The following is a 13,924-nucleotide window of genomic DNA, read 5'->3' on the forward strand; positions in this document are numbered from 1 at the left end:
TACCATTTTTTGCTCCAGTGAGGTGCCTTCTAGCTCTGTCTGTAATTCTATAATCCTAATAAGCAGGCTGGTATCATGGCAACAGCCTGAACTTTTAGTTAGTAGAGATTGGTATTAAAATCCTGCCTCCCACATTTACCAGCAGTGTCATCACAGATAAGCCACTTAGTCCCTCTGATCTTCATTTTCCTCCTCTGTAAAACGGGTTTTAACCATCACATGCTCATTGATTTATGGGGTTGTTGTGAGGAAAGCACTTTCTAAAACTTAAAAATAAGCTAATTATTGATATGTATTCTCTGTTTCATCATCACATTTTGCAATGACAGTATTCTTTCCAGCAGCATGAATATGATGCTGGACTCAGCGTCTCTAGTCCCAACTCTGCCACTAATATACTGTTAGCTTGGGCAATCCATTTGACTCTCTGGGCTCAAGTTTCTTCACCTGTAAAACGAATAGGTTGGACAAGAAGATCTCTAAAATTCCTTCCTAGTTCAACGATCTGTTAGTCTATTTTACAGTCACTGGAACCAAGGCAACAAAAGTTAAATGGCTGATCAATGATTATTTAACCAGGCCTGGGAAAAGCTGAACTTAGAAGTTCAGAGTCTCCTCACTTCTCTAAATGGACTTCAAGATGAATTGTAGCTAACTTTTAGTGCAGGGGATAACTTGTTTTCTTTTTTGTTGTTGTTTTGTCTTTTTGGCAGGGCAATGAGGGTTAAGTGACTTGCCCACAGTCACACAGCTAGTAAGTGTCAAGTGTCTGAGGTCACATTTGAACTCAGGTCCTCCTGAATCCAGGACCGGTGCCTTAACCACTGCACCACCTGGCTGCCCCCGGATAACTTATTTCTTGCTATTGCTTTATTACCGCAAAGTTCCCCAGCCCGGCTCTCATCAGCTAGCTGTGAGGGTGTTTAGGAATATACCACGCATCATGGTCAGGTGGGAGCATCCAGTCCTTAGATCCTTAGATGGGTTACACAAGGAAGGCAATAGCCTTGTCAACGTCAATTAATCAGCAAACATTTATTAAGGACCATGTGCTAGAAACTGGTACATAGCAGGTCCTTAATAAGTGTTTGTTGAATGAGTAAGTGTTGGGTATGCGACGAAAAAAAAATGAAATCGCCCTTGCCCTGAAAGAGCTTCTGTTCTATTAGGAGATGTGATATGTATATAATTAAGGACGTGTAAAAAACAACCCACAAACAAAAAAACCAAAAAACCCGAATAACAGTGCAGTATTCATGGGGGCGGGGTGCTAGCAGTTTTGTAAAAAAGGATCAGAGGACTTCCCAAATGATCATCTTCAGAGACTGGGCGGATTTATGGAGCCTCGGGACAAGTGTAGCTAGTTAAGAGTGAAGCGCTTTTCTATAAAAGGCTCCAGTAGGGGCGCAATGGGGGGGTGTGGAAGGGAAGGGAGTAGAGGTTGTGGAGGTTAGCTGGAAGCCGTGGTTCCTGCTGGTGGCTTCCTTCCTCGAGGTCTCCTCTAAAGGACCTCCCGGGGGGCTCTGTAACAATGGCAGAAGCTGAGAACTTTGTGGGAAGAGTCCTGAAATTGAAGGAGCAACTGAGGAAGACGCAGGATCCCCAAAAGGTATGAGTCTGTGCTGTTAAGGGGGTTCAGCGGATTCTTGGGTCCTCCTACTCCAGCAGCCTTAGATGGACAAACGTGTGGCGTCATCCCGAACGCAGTCTGGGACCCTTAGGGAAAGTTTCTTGGCAAGATGAATTATTAGGGGAAGGTGAAGAAACAAGTTTAGTTACTTTTCAAACGGCAACTTCCTGGGGGATTGGTCTCGGAAAAGTGGTGCACCCTGGGCACCGAAGTTTCCATATCTTAGTCATATCTCTAGATCTATTGGGGGGGGGGTCGGTGTTTGTGTAGGAGATGCTGGGCTCCATGAAAGAACAAGGCCGATCCTCATTGCCCTAATTCGCCGTTAAGCCTTGAAGAGGATTCAGAGAACCCAGGCAGGCTACATAGGCTGCGATGCAACAAGTGGTCTTCAGGGGTGGGATGTGGTGTGCCGGACTAAATTAGGTCCAGAACAGGTGGAAGGGGGGAGAATGAATGCACAGAACCTTGCTTAGAACGTAAAGCGTACAGTTCCCAAAAGTATGTAACACGCCAAAGTGGGGATTATAATCGCAGCTGCGAGGATCAAAGGAGATACTCTTTCCAAGTGCTTTGCAAACCTTAGACTGCTATGTTAACAAGAGCTTTTACTCTTACCAAGGTTATAATAACATTTCCTCTCATTCTTTCTTGATGAAATAGCATACTGGGGAGTTGTACCATAGTGATATAGGAGACCCGGAGGTGCACTACCGGCATTGTACTTGAAAGAAGCCGGTTCAGAAGAGATGGAGGGTGGAGCCAGGAGAAATAATTTATAATTTGTTTTGCTTAGTAGTTTATCTTTCTTATAAGAAAGGAAGCTCTCTGCAACTATAAGCTACAGAGCAGAAATTTCCTCACTTGGGAGTTCTCTGAAAAGAATCCAGCACAAAAGAAAGTTCTATGGAGTTGGGGTAGGTAAGCAATATCTAAGAGTGCCGGCGAGGTACGGTATACAAAAGCATGAATACAAATTTTAAATCCTTGGGATCACTGAATGTAAAAGCATTTTTTATTATAAAAAAAACACATGAATTAATTATGGGAATTAATCAACCTAATTAAACATAGTTGGACTGCTAGGTGGCTGGATAAAGCACCAGCCCTGGATTCAGGAAGACCTCTGTTCAGATCTAGCCTCAGACTCTTGACACTAGCTGTGTGACGCTGGGCAAGTCACTTAACCCTCCCTCATTGCCCCACAATAAAAATAAATAAAATAGTCTGTGCTCCTCCTGGAGCTTACATTCTATCAGATTATCTGTACCAAGAAATTCTTTAATTAGGATAACCTCTTAGTTGACATCAGTTTGACATTGCTTATCATTTGAGTTTTCTGGGTTAAACTTGACACTTTTAAGAAAAATGTTTCCCTCTTCTGGTTTTTAACTTCACCAATAAAATGAAGTTGTTTGATTGGATAATATATAAGGTCCCTCAGCTCCAAATCCTATGCTTATCATCATCAGGCATATACTCATCTCACATGCTTCCAATGCACCAATCACTCTTCTGTTTTTGAAAACTAAATGACCAATTAACAAAGTCATTAGCTTTGTGGAAACTATAACCCACTCAGTCTTTTCATAAAGCCTGTCCAAATGGAGCCTATCAGTACTCTATTATGTCCATGTTGAATGCTATTAGGAGGTTCTTTGTATGTGTGTTTACACACTCACAAACTTCTTCCTAAAGATTTCTTGATGATAATGATGATGTAACACAAGCAGGAGGGGATAGGATAAATGTACTGAACCTATATCAAATTTCTTTGGATGGGGCAGCTAGGTGGCGCAGTGGATAAAGCACCAGCCCTGGATTCAGGAAGACCTGAGTTCAGATCTAGCCTCAGACACTTGACACTAGCTGTGTGACCCTGGGCAAGTCACAACTCCAATTGCCTCACCAAAAAAAAAAAAATTGTTTGGATGTCAAGTGTACAGGTTTTCCAGATATGTAGTATATCCAAAGTGGCTTAATAACACCTATTTAACAATATTGTATTTATGAAGTGCTAAATAAATATTTATGAAGTGCTAAGTAAACCTTAAATCACTGTTATCAATGTTGGTTATTATCATTAATCTTAAATTTTGGGATGATGTTAATGTTAAATACTAACTATACATGAAAAGAAGCAGTGTGACATAGTGAAAACTCGCCTGGATTGGCAGTTGGGAGACTTCGGCTCTAGTTCAGGTTGTCTTGAGGTCACTGGGGCTCTTTCCCAGGACACTGACATGTAAAGGGAATTAATAGCATATACCATCCTTTAGTAACAAAACAAGCTGAACACCTCAGTAGCAAGAATAATTGGTATAATAGAAAGTTACTAGGTGGGAGGTTTCTTTCCCTTATACTATCAGTCTCTCTGGAACTATACCTTACAGTGGCTGGTATGCTAGGATCTCTTCTACCTGTGAAGTCCTGTGTTCCAATTCACCCTCAACAGAATTTATTTCAAGTGGATCTTACCTTGCTTATCAAAATTGTTATAGATAGCTCTCTTCTTCCACTTTTTATTTGTGTTTAAGCCAGTTAAAAATGCTCTGGGCCTCAGTTTCCTTTTCTATAAAGAGGTGGGATTAGCTCTCCAAGGTCTCATCTAGGGCTAAAACTCTTCTTTGAGAATGAACAATTAAATTTATTTGATGGATGGTATATAGCAATGCCTGGAGGCAACCCTCTGCCTTCCCCACCCCCACCTCCCATACTGAGAACTTATTTGATGAGCAAAGTTCCTTGATTTATGATAGTGTTAGATTTTAAGCAACCACACATTCCTGGTGTATTACATAAGTGTGATATAACTTCTGTCTTTTAGTTACCTCCTTGGAGTCTTCCTTTTTTTTCTTTGGGAGAATGAGTCAGGTCTTTCCTCTACTGACATACTGCCTCCTTTCTATCCAGCTGCATATTTGCCCCCCACTGTTTCTTTTCCAGTTCCCTTAAATTCCTGGCTTCACTAAATACCTTTATGTTCCCATTATCTAAAAGATCTTCTCATTATCCCTTCTTAATATTGTATCTCAGTCTTTGCAATTATCCACCTAAAATAATCTTTTCCTCCAGGTCTTGATAGCTAATTTAGTTTTTGTCAGCTGTGTTTTGAGATATGCAAATTAGTCCTCTATTTTGCCATAAGCAATGCTTTGTAGTGGGGATTACTAAGAAGCAAAAGAAATACTTTGTCATTTCAACTATCATTTCATTTTTCTTTTTTCTTTTGGCAATGGGGGTTAAGTGACTTGCCCAGGGTCACACAGCTAGTAAGTGTCAAGTGTCTGAGGCTGGATTTGAACTCAGGTCCTCCTGACTCCAGGGCCGGTGCTCTATCCACTGTGCTACCTAGCTGCCCCATTCTTATTTGTTTTTAAAAGGATTAGTATTATTGAACCCTTGAAAGTATGGTGGCTTCTAGTATGCTGCCCTAATGAAAAGAGAAATCATCAAGAACACCTACATCCTCTTCAAAAACAAAGCAAAATTGAAAAACACACACACACACACACACACACACACACAAACACACCCCACAACTGTTTAAATGAACCCTAGTGAACATTTTAAATGATTTTTCTTCAGAAATCCCTCAGATAGGCAGCTACATGACACAGTGGATAAAGTACCTGTCCTGGATTCAGGAGGACCTGAGTTCAAATCTGGTCTCAGACACTTGACACTTATTAGCTGTGTGACCCTGTACAGGTCACTTAACCCTCATTGCCCCGGAAAAAGAAATCCTTCAGAAATAATCGTTAAAGTTGTGTTCTAGTAAGTTTCTTAAAGCTCTGTAAATTTTTTTTTGGAAAACAGCTTAATATTAGACTATCTCATTTATTTGGAGCTGTGAAAACAAATTGTAGGTAGGTATTCTGAGTTTCTTTAAATCTTGCCCCTCATTTAATTTTTAAAGGGACAATTATTGTTAGCTGTTTTAATACTTTTATAGGAAAAGTTGTTAGGTTGTTAATCTCATGCTAGTACCTTTCAAATAAGTGCTGATGAATTCCTTAAGAAATAACCACATCTTTTTTTTTTTTTTTTTTTTGGTGAGGCAGTTGGGTTAAGTGACTTGCACAGGTTCACACAGCTAGTAACCTGATCTTTTTTTTTTTTGATGGAATAATTATGCTTTTGGGACCATATGAAACTTGAAAATCTTAGCATAGTATAGTAAAACTATACTAGAGGAGAACCTTGGCTTTCCCCTCTTAGAACTAGATAAATCCTAACCATAAAATAAATGAGAAAGAAGTTAAGGAGAATAGAATTTTAGAAAACTGAGATACAATCAACCCCTGGAAAAAACTGAATGGAAATAGAAAGGACTATACTTTTTCTCAGCAGCATGTGGCACTTTCACAAAAATTGACCTCAAAACCAAATGCAGAAAAGCAGAAATATTAAATGCATCCTTTTCATACCATAATGTAATAAAATTATATTCAATAAAGGGTCATGGAAACACAGATTAAAAATTTATTGGAAGTCACATAATCTAATACTAAAGAATGAGTAAGTCAAAGAATAAATCATAGCAAAAAATTTATGGGATGCAGCCAAAGGAGTACTTAGAGGAAAATTTATATCTCTAAATGATTACATCAAGAAAACAGAAAAAGAACAGTTCAAAGAATTGGGCATGGAAGTAAAAAAAAACTAGAAAAAGAACAAATTTAAAACCCCCAATTAAACACCAAATTGGGAATCCTGAAACTCAAAGGAGAGATTAATAAAGTTGAAAGTAAGAAAACCATTCAACTAATAAATAAAACTAGGATATGAAAAATGAAACAATGGAAAAACAATAAAATAGATAAACCATTGGTTCATTAGATTTTTAAAAAGAAAGAAGAAAAACAAATTTCCAGTATCAAAAATGAAAAGGGTGAATTCACCACTACTGAAGATGAAATTAAAGCAATTATTAGGAACTGTATTTCCCGATTATATGCCAATGAATCTGACAATTAAAGTGAAATGGATGAATATTTATAAAAAGATAAATTGCCCAGGTTAAAAGGAGAAGAAAGGGGCTTATTTAAGTATTCTATCATAGAAAAATAAATTGAACAAGCCGTAAATGAGCTCCCTATGAAAAAATTCCCAGGATCAGATGGATTGCCACATGAATTCTACCCAACATTTAAAGAAAAAATTAACAATGCTATATAAACTATTTGGAAAAATAGGCAAAGGAAGTCCTACCAAATTCTTTTTATGACACAAATATGATGCTGATAATTAAAATAGGAAGAGCAAAAATGAGAAAGAAAACTATAGACCAATTTCTCTAATGAATGTTAATGCAAATTTAAAAAATAAATATTAGCAAAGAGATTATAGCAATATACCATATAGATCATACACTACAACCAGGTGGGGTTTATACCAGGAATACAGGGCTGGTTCAATATTGGGAAAACTATTAGTATAATTGACTATATCAGTAACAAAGCCAACACAAATCATATGATTATGAAATCGGATCTAAACATCTGAAAAAATATTAATTGCTCATGAGTAGACCAAGTCAGTAGAATATAAATGACAATTATACCCAAATTAATTTACTTATTCTGTGCCATACCAATCAAAATAACCAAAAAATTATTTTGTAGAGCTAGAATAAATAATAACACAATTCATCTGGAAGACCAAAAAGTCAAGAATATCAAGGGTATCAGTGGAAAAAAAGTGAAAGAAGGTGGCTTAGCAGTTTCAGATCTCAAATTGAATTACAAAGTGGTAATCATCAAAGTAGTCTGGTACCGGCTGAGAAATAGAGTGGTGGATCAGTGGAATAGATTAGGTACACCATACACAGTAGTAAATGATAATTATCTAGTATTTGATAAATCCAAAGATTCAAACTTTTGGGACAAGTGCTCATTATTTGACAAAAATTTTTGAAAAAACAACAACTGGAAAGCAGTATGGCAGAAACTAGTTATATACTAACATCTCACACTGTATACCAAGATAAGGTCAGAATGGGTATATAACTTAGACATAAAGGGTAATATAAGCAAATAACAGGAATGTGGACAATTTTACCTGTTAAAGCTATGAATAAGGGGAAGATTTATGACCAATCAAGGGATAAAGAGCATTAAAGAATGTAAAATGGATAATTTTGATTACATTAAATTAAAAGGCTTTTGATCAAATAAAACCACATGCTGCTAAGATTAGAAGGAAAGCAGGAAACCAGGAAAACATTTTTATAGAAAGTTTCTCTGATAAAGACCTCATATCTCAAATACATAGATAACTGAGTTAAATTTATAAAAATGCAAGTCATTCCTCAATTGAGTAAAGGTCAAAGGATATGAACCAGAATTTTTCATAAGAAGAAATCAGTGCTATCTAGTCACATAAAGATGCTCTGAATCCCTACTGATTAGAGAAATACAAATTAAAACAACTCTGAGGTAGCACCTCATATCTACCAGATAGACTAATATGACAGAAAAAGAAAATGACAAATGTTGGAGGTATGGAAAAATTCAGACACTAATGTGTTGTTGGTACAGTTGGAACTAATCCAACCATTCTGGAGAGCAATTTAGAACTATCCCCAAAGGGCTATAAAATTGTACATTTCTTTTGACCCAGGTCTGTATCCCAAAGAGATCAATGGAAAAGGAAAAGAACCTATATGTATAAAAATATTTATATCAGCTCATTTTGTGTTGACAAAGAATTGGAAATTGAGGGGATTACTAATACTAATACTAATGGTAGTTGAAAAATGGCTGGACAAGTTGTGGCATATGATTATGATAGAATACTATTGTGCTATAAGGATTGACAAGCAGGATGCTTTCAGAAAAACCAGGGAAAACTTATATGAATTTATGCAAAGTGAGCAGAACCAAGAGAATATTGTACACAGCAACAGCAAAACTACAATGATCAACTGTGGATGATGTAGCTATTCAGTCCTGAAGATTTATGATGAAAAATGTTATCCATCTCCAGGGAAGGAACTAATAGTCTGAATGCAGATCGAAGCATACTTTTTAAAACTTTTTAAATTTTTCTTGTTTTTTTTTTGCCTCTTTTGCAAAGTGGCTAATATGGAAATGTTTTGCATGATTGCATATTCTATATCAAATTGTTTGCCTTCTCAGTGAGGGGTAGAAAGGTGAAGGAGGGAAAGAATTTGGAACTCAAAATTTTAAAAAAGAATGTTTTTTTTATGTAGAATTGAGGAAAAAAGAGGACCCCCCCCAACATAGCATATTAATATAAAAAGAATAGCAAGGCAAATAAAATTTAATATGGTACCATTTGAAAGAGCAAAGTGAAAAGTAACAGAAATTAGGATTATTTTGTGGACAGTATATTATATAATGAAGTAGGAGTGAAGAGTTACCAAAATTTCCAGATACTCTAGATTCCCATGTAGAATTAAAAGAGCTCTTCCCTTCACTATGCATGCTTCAACTTTGTGGCTTGCAATAGTTTTAGAAGTAACAAATACTTGTGTCTGGAGATTTTGAGCTACTTTAATAAAAAAGCAAACAACTCTGATTTTGATAACCTTTATGGATTTTAGTAAAAGTTTTTGGTTTTGTATAATGTTTTATACAAAAGTGACAGATAGTTGAAGCAGGCTATTTCTTAAGTAAAGTCCAAATTTAAAAAATACATATGTATATACATACATATGTGTGTGTGTGTGTGTGTGTGTGTGTGTGTGTGTGTGTGTGTGTATATATATATATATATATATATATATATATATATGGAGAGAGAGTTGACCTCTCATTGCACTTTGACCTACCTCTAACGTATTTATCATTCTGTTTTATATTAGCTATTTATATAAGGGGTCTTGCCTCCCCAGCTAGATCATAAGCAAGGAGCACGTCTATTTGTCTTTGTATTGTGTCTTACACATAGTCCTAGTAGAAGCTTAATGTTTGAATATCTTATAGCTAATGTATTTCAAATGGCAAATTTTGGTCATAGTGTTAGAATTTACCTCATGAGGATTTCCATTTCTTTTTTCCCTTCTACCCAACACCCACTCCAACTGAGTCATACATATAATTATTGAAGAACATATGTGATAGCTCCTAGTATGGACCAGAACTACAAAATGTTTGTCTTAAATAATGTATTACAGTAAACATAGCTTTATTGGTTTTGGGAGGTTAATAACTGCTTCTATTAACTATTTATAAGAATTCCTAAAAGTGGTTGAAGCCTTAACCTATGATAGCTCATATCAAGCAGGTTTCCCTAGTTGCTATTCTTTTTTTCCCCTTTAATATATAAAGGCTTTACTTCTGATTTCCTAATTTTTGTGGATGGCTTGAAATCTCAAAGCCCGCTTTGAGAGAGAATAAAGCAGTTACCTAGTCTTGTTAATTCTACTATTTGAATTCGATGCTTGCTCCCCCATGTCTCTGTCTCTCTGTCTCTCTGTCTCTCTGTCTCTCTGTCTCTCTGTCTCTCTGTCTCTCTGTCTCTCTGTCTCTCTGTCTCTCTGTCTCTCTGTCTCTCTGTCTCTCTGTCTCTCTGTCTCTCTGTCTCTCTGTCTCTCTGTCTCTCTGTCTCTCTCTCCCCCTCCCTCCCCCCACCCCCCTTCCCCTCTCCCCCTCGCTCCCTTCCTCCCATCTCTTACCACCCTGATTCAGGCTTTTTTCAACTCTCATTTTGATCCTCTTCGATTTCTAGCTGGTTTCCATGGTTCCAGGAATCACCAGTTTGTCCACATAATTGTCAGCTATCTTTCTAATTCAGAGATTTGACCAAGGAACTGCCCTGCTCTAAAGCCTTCAGTGGCTCCCACAATGCTTTCTTTGCAAAGACAGGGCTGTTTCACTTTTGTCTTTATATAACTTCAGTGCTTATCACATAGTAGATACTTAATCACTGCTTATTGAATTGAATAAAGGTTGCATGAAACCTTTCACAAGCTAGCTTGACCTTACCTTTCTAACCTTCCCCCCCCCTCCCCCTGTTGCTGCCCTTCATGCATTCCATAGGGCAGATAAAGAGGTTGGATATCCTCCAATCTGGTCGTGTCTTCTTCCACCTGTGTATTTGTGTAGGCTCCCCATTCCTCAAACAATGCCCTTTTATATAGGCTAGTCTGAACATCATTTTCTTGAAAACTGAGGTCAGATGTCAATACCTCCATGAAACATCTTTTGCTATTTTTTTCCTTTCCTTTTCCTTTCCCCCTCTTCTCAGCTAAAGTCTTGTACCTCAGAATCTTTTATTGCCTGACACACAGGAGGTGCTTAAATGAATTGACTCATTATTTTGTCTAGACTTCTCCTTCACCCCCATTATATTAATTCTTATTTTTTGTTTAGGTTATATTCCTCCCTAAGTTACCTAGCAACTTATAGTATAAATAACAAACATCCTTTGGAATAGGCCAGTTATGGCCTATGTAGCTTTTCTCAAAAATCATAAATTGAAAGAAAAATTAAATTTATATATGGAAGATAGTGCTCCAGAATCACCTGTTCCCAGGGTTTGAGCTCAGTCACAGCTGCTGTGAAGCTGTTTAAACATTGTTCTGTGTTGTACTGAGTCGTGAGGTTAGTCTCTTTTTCCTCATGGATGGCATTTATATCCTCCAATTATAGTACTAAGTAAATGGAGCTCTCCAGTCTCTGGTATTCCCATACATAGTAACTGATATCATTGCAGACTCAGACATTCCAGGCTTTCTAGAGAGCAGGGGGAAGCCACCCCTTATAAGGGATTCAGACAATCTATGGAGTAGTGGTTGGTAGAAGACTGTGGTGCCCTGTGAGTAAGTTTTTTGCACTTTAAAAGCAAATAAATTACAAGAAACTTAATTGATGTGTCCAAAAAAGTATTTTGTGATTTTTTTTAATGCATCAAACAGAACGAATCTCTAAAATTTGCCATCTAAACATTTTTTGGTGGTTGTTAAATTTTACCACCAAACTGAATTTGACTGTGGCAGAAATTTCTCTTGTTAAAAAAAGGGTTGTGACTTAGATGAAATAGAAATGTTCTCTGATGTAGCTGATAGAGTTAGAGCTGTAAGGGAATTTAGAGACTGGCTGGCCCTAGCCCCTCATCTCAGAAATGAGGAAACTGAAGCCCACAAGGGCAAAAATGACTTGCCCAGGGACATGCCTAGTTAGCTGTTTCTGGTTCTGGGTTCAGTATTTCATTTGCTACAAAATTTTCTTTTTTGAAAGATATTCAGCTTCTGCCCCAATATCTGAGGATTATATGGAATAATATGAAAGGATATCTTTGGGAATATGTAGATGATTATTCAGTTCTTTTCCATCTGTGTAAAAGATTGGCCTCCTCCTTTATGATCTGGCAAAACCTTGTAGGATCTTGGGGGAAACCTCAGGAGGTAATAGAATTATAATTCTCTATAACTTTATCAGCCTGCTCCTCTCAACTCTACCTGTATTCCAGTCATAAATACCATATGTCAAATCTGTAATATCTGTGAGGTCAAATCTGATACCTTGTTTTAGGATCTCCAGGTCACCTTATCTATTACCTACAATTTACGCATTTGTATTTAAACATCTGATACCATGGTTTTTTGTCGGATTTTTTGATGGGGGTGGGGGGAGCTAGCTCCCTGTATTTTACGACCTGTGGATTTCTAGAATTATCCACTGCTATCCTTCCTATGTTGTAGCTATTCCTCAAGGGTATATGGTTTGGTACATATAAGTAGCTTTTCCCCAACTTCTTCCTCTCTCTCCTTCCCTCCCTTTCTTTTCTACCTAAAACCCTCTTCACTCACAAGACTCGAGGCAGATATTTTTAACCAGCTCTCATTAGATACACTCTAATCTTGGCCAAGAGCCATCATGATACAGAAATTCAAATCCCACTCTCAGACGTCATTTCTTTAACCCTCTGTTCCCTTCTTGAATCTACCTTTCTCTCACAAAGCCCTTTCCCCACCCCCATCATAAGTAGTGATGAAAAGACCACCTAAGTTTCTAAGGTTCAGTTTCTCACCCAGGATTTCTGGGTGCTTTCTTGTGATTCTTGTGGGGATGAATGATAACACCAGCATTGTAGGGAGGAATCAAGTTTGACAAGTTCTGGGCTCAGTCATGCCCAAGATACAGGTGAAGACAGATTATTTCTCTGCTACTACTTTATGTCAGGTCAACAAATAACTGCCTCAGTACTCAGTAGCATGGAGTCACTTCTATTATTTCTCCCTTTGGTTCTTATGAGATGAACTCTCTGGTTGCTACCTGTTTTTATGCCAACATTCCTTTGAGCAGTGGTCTCCAGATTGTTGTGATTACATATTCCTATCAGTAAATTTTTGAGTACTCCAGCCGAATAAATGTCTATTTTAAAGGTATGTAATTGCATTAATATATTTTAATTTTAATACATAAAATAGAAGTTAAAAGGACCCAACATTGAAATATACGAGACTTTAAAAAATCTATTGCACAAAGAGCCTTTTTTTGCTCATTTGAGCAATGTGATTGAATGTTTACTTATTTTCATTTTATTTTATATTTTATTTTATTAATCTATCTTTCCCACTATCCCCATCAAGCAATTTACTGATATTGATTGAACACAGACTGAAGCATGCTATTTTTCACTTTCTTTTTGTTTATTTTATTCAAAATTTTTATACAAAATTACTAATATGGTAATGTTTTACATAATCACAGATGTATAACCCATATTGGGGGGGAAGGAGGGAATGAGGGATAAAAATTGGAACTCAGAAGTATAAATAAAAATGTTTATTATTAAAAAAAATTTAAAAGTCCAACAGTGAAATTAAATTTATATTATATTATATTAACCATCTTCCAAGTTATAACTTTTTTATTAAAACTGTTGCTTATACTAAACAAAATGTGTAAAATAAAGAAATTTAATATGAAAAACATACCTCAAAAAAAATCCCTAATACACCATAAAAACAAATTCCCATTTTATCTATGTCCAAAAATGTTATGTCTGTTTCTAAATTCTAAGTTCATCACTCCTCTCTCAGGAAGTGACTGGTTCATTTCATCCTCATTGTTTTGGACTTGTGGTTTATCACTGTGATGACCATAGTTTTAAGGTCTTTCAAAGTTGTTTTCCTCTATAATGTCATCATCACCATTTAATTGATTTCCCAGCTCTTTGCATCATTTCTTATGGCACAATAATATTTCATTATATTAATATGATGAAATTCATTTAGTCATTCCCCAGTAGGACATCCCTTTAAGTTTCCAGTTTCAGTTACTACAATAAGAGTTGATAGAAACATTTTGCACATATAGA

General features: G+C 36.7%; 1 protein-coding gene across 1 annotated transcript in view; it reads left to right on the forward strand.

The window, feature by feature from the left end:
• LOC122755017 (elongin-A-like) overlaps positions 1-13,924 on the forward strand; it is a 91,019-nt gene that overhangs the window by 4,460 nt on the left and 72,635 nt on the right. Inside the window, 1 exon segment of the mRNA XM_044003423.1 lies at positions 1,495-1,609. Coding sequence (XP_043859358.1) covers positions 1,495-1,609 — 115 coding nt within the window.

The sequence above is a fragment of the Dromiciops gliroides genome, chromosome 4, assembly GCF_019393635.1.
Source record: "Dromiciops gliroides isolate mDroGli1 chromosome 4, mDroGli1.pri, whole genome shotgun sequence".
NCBI classification, from domain to species: Eukaryota; Metazoa; Chordata; class Mammalia; order Microbiotheria; family Microbiotheriidae; genus Dromiciops; species Dromiciops gliroides.